The 10,330-nt window shown below is 45.5% G+C and overlaps 1 protein-coding gene across 1 annotated transcript; it reads left to right on the top strand.

Annotated features, from left to right (window-relative positions):
• The first annotated feature begins 5,840 nt into the window (after positions 1 to 5,840).
• On the top strand, positions 5,841 to 8,987 carry LOC136482605 (uncharacterized protein At4g22758-like). Its single transcript, XM_066479825.1, has 3 exons — positions 5,841 to 6,522; positions 6,635 to 6,830; positions 8,479 to 8,987. The coding sequence occupies exons 1-3, from the start codon at positions 5,881 to 5,883 to the stop codon at positions 8,754 to 8,756; spliced, it is 1,116 nt and encodes a 371-aa protein (XP_066335922.1). The 5' UTR covers positions 5,841 to 5,880; the 3' UTR covers positions 8,757 to 8,987.
• The last annotated feature ends 1,343 nt before the right edge of the window (positions 8,988 to 10,330 follow it).

Raw genomic sequence — 10,330 nt, 5'->3', positions numbered from 1 at the left:
AGGATCTCATGCTACAACAGATGGGCACATTAACGGAAGAAGTTAGAGGTCTACATCATTCTGTTGAGAGTGTGGACAAGCGAGTTTCCGCCCTAACAGTGAGGATTCAATAGCTCGAGACCAATCCTCCCAAGCCCCATGATAATAAAGATGAGGATGATGATGATGATGGTTTTCAAGAATTGAAGGAGTGATTGTCCTCATCAGCACTACTCTTCAGCTCCGCCCGAGACCGAGCGTAGCCGCTCTCGCCTCTTCTCGCCAGAGCCGAGACTACCACCGCGCTTGCCCGCGACCTCGCCACGACAACCGCCACAACCGGGATGTCACCGAGGAGCACCGTCGCCACCAGAGCGTCGCATCGTCGCCACAAGGCCACCGCACCGGAGCCCCGCCATGCCGACCACCCCTGCTCTGCTCGCCTCTCCTGCTTCTCTCTCTCTCTCTCTTCTCTCTGCACCGCGCCAGGGCAGAGCGCCGCTGACGCCGCCAAGCAACGCCGCCGCCTAGGATAAAAGGGCCTTCGGTGCCTATAAAATTTAGACCCGGGACTAATGCTCACATTAATATCGAACCACAACACAACCGAGACTAAAGGTGTGAACCGAAAGTCGTTTCTCTACTAGTGTGTGTGATCATTGGCATTCCCCCCAATTTTGCTTTTTGGTGCAGCTAGCGTGTCGATGGAGGAGAACTGGCCACCATTCTTCCCCATCATCGACCGTGACATTGCCAATGAGATACCGGTCCAATGTGCAGAAGTTGAAGTATCTTGTATTTTTGCAAGCTAGGTCGGTATGTTGTCATGGACCATTATGTTGCATCTGTGGTTTAGTAGTAGCAAGTCATTTTCTTATCTACGAGTCTACTAGATATGGTGTATGTGAAAGGTAACTACCAGTGATTAGGTCATTTTCTTATCTATGAGTCTACTACATATGGCTACAGCACACTATACTTGTTTTTTCAGAATACATAAATTGCCTATTTAGAAAGACATTGTTGCCTAACGAATGAAAACTTAAATTGCCTAAGAAAATGCAGCTGATGTTAGGTTTTATGGATGGTGTCAATAATCAGCATTTAGAGTCGAATAATTAGCAATTAGACATTCTTTGGGCATGGTGTAAGTACTCGTGCCTCAGCCTAATTATTTATCACGCTACAATCACCCCTCTCATAGCTCACAATTAGAGGTAGAAGATGAATTTGAGCACAGAAAGCAGCATGAGCACACCTTTGCTGGAGCGCAGGTGCAGCAAATTAAACAGCTTTCCATTGCTAAATAAGCTGTAACCACATCTAGTGCACCTGCTACTATTATAGCCGCTACTAGCTACAATTGGGCAGTATGGGGCTGAGATCGGCCACTACTTATTGCCATGCTGTTACTGTAGATAGAGAAGGCAGAAAGGTGGAGTGTGCAGCAGGCTACATGAGAAGTGTAGACGTGCAATACAGTACCACCAAAAAATGTGCATGTAAATTTAGTTAAGCAATTTAATATCGTTAGTCAGGCAAGTTATTAATAATCTGGTGGCAATTTTATTTGTGTCCAACACCAAAAATGTGCCTACAATTTCTACTCTTTTTTATCGTCAAGCGTTACTCTGTGCTCTAAGTGACTTTAACCATGCGCAGGTGACTAGGGGAAGCCTGAGATTCCATTTTCTCGAGTTGGGCAGTGCAGATTGGGAGTGGGGGTGCTGACTAATGCAGGTGACATATTATTGTTCACGTATCATTCTTTTTTCCTTTTTTCTACTGTTATGATGATCCTTTCTGTTCAACCATTGAAATAGTCTGCCTTTTGTACAAAAACTAGTTATTGATATCATCACTCTGCCTCTGTTTGATATGTATTTTTGCAAATAAACCGGGGGTTAGGGGTTGGGGCTGGGGCTATAGGATGCAAATGAACACAGACGCTATACTTTTTCATAATACAAAAATTGCCTAATTAGGAAGACATTGTTGCCTAATGAATGATACTTAAATTGCCTAGAAAAGATGAATCCACTACAGCATTACTAGCAGCAACCTGTTCATCACCAATAAAAGCTCCAGGAACATAAGCATCCTTTTTTTTATCTCCTACCAGCAAGAAATTTTTGACACATGTTATCTTTTTTTTTTTTACATGCAGGAATACAGGCCATGTACAGAGAAGCAAGATGAGGGCCAGTATAGAGAAGATGTGTAAATGTGTGGGACTAGATGTATAGCGTTGTGTTTTTTGAAAAACTGCAGATGCAAATGTATTCTTTTCTGAGATGTGTTCTTTTCCTGAAAAACATTGCCTTTTTGTGAACATATATATGTAGTACCTAAAAGCGTATGTCTGGGCCTTAATTGTCTTTTTGTGTGAACGTACAGATGTGCAAATGTGTGGTCGACATCTGGCCCTGACCGCATTCCATCAAAAAAACAAACGCTAATTAGTATCCTTGCCGAAAAAGAAATAGAATAATTATACTTTTACCAAAAAAGAAAAGGCCGTGCGATAAGCCAAATTACGGCCGGCCGTAATTTAGCCGCTTCAGTAGATAGCGTATCACAGCCAAAATTACTCTCCTGCCAGGTGACCTCATTCGGGTGCCTGGACCTGGCAGGATCTCTCACGGCTCCAACCAAATGAATTACAGGAAACCTCCAAGCAACTCATCGCCCAGGCAGTTATATTGATTAAACAAGCTCGGTGTGGCCTGTGGTGATGAAAATCAAGTGAACCTTAATTTCGTGACTAAACTGACATGTGGAGATGAACCAATGGAACTTGTTACCGCCGGTCCAAATTGATGATGCTCTTGCAAGGTTTTACAAAGAAAGAAAAGTTTCGCACATTCAACAATAAATCAGTTTGAATAAAAAACTGGGCATGCAAAACGACAGAAGAAAGAACCGAGGTTTTATTGCCTAGAACTGCTTATAAGATGCTACTGCCTACAACTACAAGCTTCAGGTTCTCCGTAAACCTGGAAGCTTTAGACTCCATTTTTTTATTGGCGTGGCTAGTGTCCGGATGCCCGGACGTCCGGATGGACACCCATGTCCGGATGCCCGCGCAGCCGGCCCCCGTCCCCCTTCACCCCACCCCTATCTGCCTTCGCCCCGCCCCACGTGCGCACTTCGCCCCCATCTTTACGCCCGCCGGTCGCTTCTGACCCCCACCTCTCTCTCCGCACATGTGGCACTCAGGAGCCGGCTGAGGACGAGCACGCCCCTAGCGCGCCCCAACCACTACACCACCGTCCGCCGGCCCCTCGGCACGCCGCACGCCCAGTCCACTCGCCCTTGGCTCATCCCCGGTTGAACAACATAAAACAAGATTCAACATGAAAAACATTTGAATATGCAACGTATGTATGTAAAAAATGAAATATTTGGAACGTGCACTTCCAACATGTGTGTGAAATACACAAAACATCCAAAATTGCGACTTCCAACATGAAACCACTTGCTGCAACATAAGATTCAAACAACCAAAATATTTGGAACATACTGTTGCAAACATATGTGCGATATACAACATCCAGATAAAAAAACGATTGCAACATACGTCTAGAACAGATGAAATATTTTGAACAAACGCTCGCAACATACTTCTGAAACACTTGCAACATATGCAATATGTGCAACATCCTCTGATCTATTTTTGCAACATCATAATAAAACAGTTGCAACATATATCTGAAACGTCTTAAACACTTAACATACATATGCAACATAGGGAAAGAAAAAGGCAAGGGCAGCAGCCAAGAAATCGGGCTTTGAACAGCACCATGGCAAGCGCCGCAGATCAACGCTGGGATCCGGCAGCCGGAACATGCCCGGTGACTTGCGGGAGTGAATGACAGTTACCTCTAGGGAGCTGCCTCGGACCTCGCGGAGCACAATCTTGTCGAGGTCGTTGACGCCCTTGCAGTCCCAGATGAGCGCTGCCTCTTGCTTCTCTTCGGCCGGCGACGATGACACCGAGGCTGACCATGCCTTGCGTGGTGATCACAGATCCATCATGCACGGAGGCTGATCTAACGGCACGGAAGGAGTGTTACGTCCACAGCTCTTCATCACAACTCTAAACCATATATGTAGGGATGAAAACGGATCGGATACGGACGGATATCACCGATATTACATTTATTTTTATATTTCTATCCGGATTCGGATTCGAATACGGATAGTGTCAACTATGTCGGATAGGATACGATTGGATATCGACATCATAAATATGCGATTTGAGTATTCGGATACGGATACGGTATCGGATGTTGGATATCCGGACTCGGATACGGACAGATCTCAACCCCTCTAAACAGATTCGGTTTCGAATACGGTCGAAAAATATCCGTACCGTTTTCATCCATACATATATGTCATGCCCTGCTGTAGTTGTGTATTGTTGCTCTGCCACCTCATTGCTCCGTATCCTGGCTCGTTAGCTGGTTATCACACCGCACCACCGTGCCCGCACATTGCTGAGATGAGAACACATGTACAACAGCTCCCGGCAAGCTAGTTGCCTCATCGAAATAGTAAAAGCGCCCCCAAAGGGCCTCCAATAGCCATTATTAGGAGCCCTTCCTGTGGCGGCTCCACTGTCTAGGCTAGGGGCATGAGTGGTGCATTGCCAAGAAGGTTCTGTAACTCCAAATTAAATGAGAGACGACGAACCAATAAACAGAAGAGGAGTGATGCTGCACGAGTAGGGGTCAAAGCAGTATGGCAAAATCCCATACAGACTGATGTCGTTTTTCATATTATTATGGGAGTTTAACATAGTTGTTTGTTATCGTTTTTCGCTACATATTTTAATACCGTCTTTTTATCCCTATGCACGGATAATTAGGGTAAAGTGGATGAAAAAATAAGATGGGATTTTTGCTTTGTAATATTAGATATATACGAATATAGATGTAGATATAGATAAAGATAGAGTTTGAGATATATAAATAGAGTTATAGATAGCGAGCTGATCATAGATCATTTGGTTAGGTTTCTCGTGGTGGAATCAGTCAACTCGAGTTCGAGTCCTCGACTTGACACATGTGCTCGCATTTTTCCGGACTTATTCCAAGATTTAACGGCATTTATGCTTTCAGTGGTAGGCGACGTACCCGTCGACAGTGAGGCACCAATGGTGACGTCTCCGCGAGATCTGCCGGCTCAGTTCTTCAGAGGTGTTCATAGGGGTAGGGTTTACGTGTGTTCATAGGGGTGAGTGTGCGTGCGCGTTATAAACGTCTGCCGTTCGTACCGTGTAATCTTAAAAAAAGAGTTATAGATAGAGATAGGTAGGTAGACGATAGACTTGGATCCAGATACTCAAGTTTAGTAGATGTCACATCGGATATTCAGATATTAATTAGAAAGACTAAATATAAATCTAATTAGTCTTAATAGATTCGTCTTGTAAATTAATCTTAATTTATATAATTAATTTTGTAATTAATCTATATTTAATATTATAGATCAGTGTCAAAACATGACAGGGAAAACTATAGTAGGACAACAAACACCCCCGTCGGAAGGAGCAGTAGATGCCATTGGTAGAGTTGCGACACTTTTTGTTGAAGAATCATGTTCCGCTGCCCAAAAGAACCTCTCCCCATTGCGCGCCCAAATTGCCCCTGACGAAAGCAATGGCAGAATCCTGTAATGTCAAGCACCTCGCTGCCCCCTCATGGTCATTCCACACCCAACCACGCGGAGCATCCGACGTCTCCCCTCTCCCCTCTCCCCTCTCCCCTCTCCAGCAGTTTCCTCCCAAACCACCCTCTGCTTTTCCCGCACTTGCTCTTGGTCCATGGACTCAGCCTGACTGACATCCTGACCGGAAGAACCGCACCTACGCACCGCCGCCCACTGCAACAAGTCCACATGCTCCCAACTCCCCCACGAAGCTTCCTCCTCCTCCCACATCCCCTCTGTTGCGTCAAGCATAAAGGACATCACCGTAATGTCGAGGTCAAAGAAAGCTTTTTTATTTGCACCGACGACACCACCAACACCACCAATTCGTTCAAGGCACCACCAATTCGTTCAATCACGACACCGCAACCAACCCACGCAGGCGGAGACGGCATGCGCGCGCTGATGCAGGAGCAGAGGAAGAGGAACGGGCGGTCGCGGCTCGCCGGCATCCGGGTGGGGCGTTCTCCGGCGGCGGCATCTCCGTCCCGCCGCCGCCGCCGCCGCAAGAGCGGGAGCGGCTCGGCGCCGGCGGCGCGCCGGCGCCGCAGCTGGGTCCGTCGCGGTCGCGGACGCGGAACTCGCCGGGACGGGAAGAGGCGGGCCCTCGCGCGCTCCGCGTCCGAGCCGGCGCTCTGGCTCGGCGACGCGCGGGTCCACGCCGTGCCGCCGCACGGGGTCGAGCACGAGCTTGAGTGCCCGCCGTCCCCGCCGGCGCCGCCGCTCGAGCGTCCGCACACCTGCTTCGACGTCTTCGCTCCGGAGGAGTCGGTCTTCGGTCGCTCCCCCTCTGCCGCCTCCCTCGCCAAGCTCTGCTCCCGGGACCGGGAGGTACGGCCAGCGAACTAACCGAGACCAATTAGGCAATTTGTGTTGTTTAGTTCGCGGCTCTGCGTAGTTTATTTACGGATGGGAATGGGAATGGTTTGGTACGGCGGTGCAGGAGGCGAAGGTGGTGGTGAGCGTGACGGTGGAGGGGAGCGTCGGCCCGGTGAAGGCCATGGTCAGGCTGGGCGCCAGCGTCGGGGAGGCCATTGCTGCCGTCGTCGAGAGGTACGCCAGGGAGGGGAGAAGCCCGCGCCTGGACCCGGCCGCGGCAGAGAGCTTCCAACTTCACCACTCTCATTTCAGCCTTCAGAGTAAGCCACTAGTACGCTTGATTTTATCAAAGAAATTTCCTTTCATCTGACAATTAGTATCACTGGGTATCATCTTTTCTTTTCTTCTCAAGGATTAATTAATAAGCATTATTTTGGTGTAAGAACTCGCATGCGTCCAACCGTTTTGGTGGTTCTATGTGCTTGTATTTTGGATGTTAGTGTGTAATTGTAGTGTGGCTCCCTCCATCCCTACCAATAGTTGTGGATGCTATGGAATTCAGATTAAGGTTTCTGATTTCGTCCAAACATGTGGACATAATGAAATTATTACCCTCTATTTGAAGAGAAATTGATCTGCAGAGTAAGGCATCCTTATCTTACTGATCTTGTGATCCACATGTTTAGGCGTTCTCAAGTCATCTCAACTCAGAGACCGTTCCTAAAAGGCTAAAATGAAATGTTTATTTGTCCACTGGATAGATTTGTATTTTAATTGTTTGGCTGATTATTTATGGGACAACTGTAGTTTCATTTATATTATTTATTTCATAATTGACAGACTCATTCCTTTTGTTTAAAGCATGCTTTTGTTTCAATGGCACATCAAAACGTGAGATCATGTACTTCCAATTTTATTGTTAACTGCCAAATTATACATGTAGTCGTAAGTCTGAAAATTTTCTGGCTGTCGTTCTCCTGATTCGGTCCATTATATACAACTAGCCCCGATGTTTTGGGTCGTCAGGAAAACATAAATTATATAATAATATACTGATTGACAAATGGCTCATGCTACTGGACACTTCCTTAGCATCAGAAAACTGTGTGGATGCCAACGTCATTGCATTTTTGTTCTGCAGTTACAAGCTCACAACCACATGTGTTGGCCTAGAATACATAAAGTTAAACCTTTGCCCACTGATGTACCTTTAAAAGATCCAGATTCATTGCATGATTATGAAATCAATAATCATGTATTTCTACGCCCAGGGTCAGCTATAGCCTATTGGAAACTTGCAGTCAAGTGTGACTGTGTCAAGATGAGGCATACTCCCTCCGTCCCCATTTGACCGTCGTTTTGGCATCTTAGGAGGTACGGCTGAATCTCTGTGAACATGGACACTTTGTCTGTCCAGATGCATGGCAGGGGCTGTGAATGTGGACATTAAAATCCACTGCCACAACGACAGTGAAAGAGGGACAGAGGGAGTATGTTCTTAGTGTTAGTTAGGCCTTTGAGAGTTGTTTACAGTTATCGCCCGGTTCGTTTGGGCTTGTTTGGCTGATAAGCCATGACTGAAAGTACTGTTGGCTGATTTGGTGTAAGAAAAATATTGTTCGTTGGCTGAAAAAGTACGGCTTATAAGCCAAACAAGCCCAAGCGAACACGGCGTATAACTGTTATATGCTTCGGTCAGAAACATCATTTATTTCTGACCTGTGATGGAGTACCAATGTAACTCTGGTTGTTAAAGGAGCTCAGGTTTCAACCAATAACCAGTTGGCTATCAACTTCAAATTTGAGACTTCAATATGATTTTGGACCCATCTTCCCTTGTATACCTTTCATTTTTTGGTTGGTTGAACCTGAGCCCTTCTTGTAGTTGTAGCAGCAGAAAGTGGAATTTTTCTTGGAAATGGAGCCATCGTACCCCAAGAGTAACACTTTAACACATTTTGCCTACAGGTTTGAACAAAAACGACAAAATTGGAGATGTGGGAGGCAGGAACTTCTACCTGCACAAGAACGATTCAAGTAATGGGCTTTACCTCCAGGGCCAGGAGCCTCCTGATGCGAATTCAAGTCGTAGTGACATCAGCCAGAGCTCCTCCTTAGGACAGCCATCTGGTGGTGCTGCTACAAATCAGTATCAGGTCCTCACCATTGTCATCAGTAAGCTCGACAAAATTGGCCGGCGGACGAGGCGCATCTGGAGGTTCATCACTTGCAACAACTGTACATGACAGCAGCACAATGAGTCCTGAATCTGCACACAGTGCAGGCAAGAAGTAGTTAGTTAACCAGTAAAAGGTGTGTAATGGATTACAGTAATTCGTTAACCAGTGTATGGTGTGGGTGTGGTGTGTAATCCTAATTTCCTAGCAGCAGTTAACCTGTATACATAGCCATAGTGGTTAAACCACAAAAAAGAATCAGTGGGGATGTGCCCCACGAAGCAGAGTCATGGGCACCAATCACAGATTTAAGATATGTGTCCATGCGCACGTATGTATTTAGCATACGGGACTGCTATACAAATTCAAAAGTAGTAGTTAGAAAGAAAAAAATTACAGTTCTCTCTCTTATTGTACTTACCCTCCTAAGGAGGTTCGTTTGCTGTGCCTTGCCCTAAGTAGATAAGAAAGAAAATCAATGATTGTATACTTGTATTAATTAGTTTTATTTGTTACTCAATAATCTTTATGTTTGATTTAGTTCGCATTGTTAGCAAAAATAGTAAATGTATCATATTTTCTGGAGTTAGAATTAGTTAGTTATACGAGTTTCTAAATAAAATAGGTTTAGTTCATATTCCAAAATTCAAGAATATATCAAGGGCAAACCATGGGCTGATTCTGATGTGCGTTTGTGGCAGTATATAGGTCCGAAACACATATTTGGGCTAGGGCATATGTTGGGCCGGACTAGGTGTGGAAACCGACGTAGGTTATGGTCCAGATTGGTCTAGTAGACCGGGCCTAGTGTAACAATGGATACGGTTGAGGAAAGCAAAAGGCCGTCAGAGTTTGAAAATTCGGGCCGAAAATGGCCCAGTTATAAAGCAGCCTTTGTCCGTGAACAATTTCGGTGCATGTCAATAGCAAGGTAAAGGAGCCCTCCCGTTGAAAACATATTCGGCCGAAAATGTTATACTTCACCTTTTTTTTTGGCATATAAAGGAGCCATTTCCAGAGCAATTTGTTTCGATTCAAAACCTACCGAGACCTTTACCATGACCAACTTTTTGTAGTTCAGTTTTAATTAATTTTCCTAACCATTTTATTTGGCTGACTGAGTGGTTAGGGCAGGCTCAGTACCCTCATAGGATGGTCAGAGTTCGAGTCCCAAGGGACTCACTCTTTTATTTATGGTTTCGGCCGCAGCGACCAAGGGGGGAACTCACTCGTCTGTCTCACATCTAAAGCACAGGTGTGTGTATGGGTGGGGCTGGGTTTAGGAGTTTTCTCCATCTGCGTGAAAAGATCTTCTTCTTAAGCCAGAATACCCGGGGCTGTCTCGCCACCATGTATCGAGTTTTTTTTAATTTTCCTAACCGTTTTGACTTTATTTTAATTAATTTGCTTACGCATCCCATAGGTCAGTGGGGTCAATCTTGAGCACCTATCGCCAATTTAAGATACGTGTCCATTCACATCTATTTGGCACATGTATTTGGCATATGAGACTGCTATACATCAATTCAAATTAAAAGTAGTAGTTACAAAGCAAAATTACACTTATTATACGTACCCTAAGCATGTTCGTTTTGCTTTGCCTTGCGTCAAGAGTGGCCCTAGTCTTGTCGGCCACATGTCGT

Source organism: Miscanthus floridulus, chromosome 9 (assembly GCF_019320115.1).
Source record: "Miscanthus floridulus cultivar M001 chromosome 9, ASM1932011v1, whole genome shotgun sequence".
Lineage (NCBI taxonomy): Eukaryota > Viridiplantae > Streptophyta > Magnoliopsida > Poales > Poaceae > Miscanthus > Miscanthus floridulus.
This window is presented reverse-complemented; position numbering and strand designations above follow the sequence as displayed.

Coding starts and splice junctions, on each gene's coding strand:
- LOC136482605 (XM_066479825.1), top strand. CDS start 5,881: ATGCTCCCAACTCCCCCACGAAGCTTCCTCCTCCTCCCACATCCCCTC. Junction 6,523..6,634: donor TCTGCTCCCGGGACCGGGAG/GTACGGCCAGCG, acceptor ACGGCGGTGCAG/GAGGCGAAGGTGGTGGTGAG. Junction 6,831..8,478: donor CTCTCATTTCAGCCTTCAGA/GTAAGCCACTAG, acceptor TTTTGCCTACAG/GTTTGAACAAAAACGACAAA.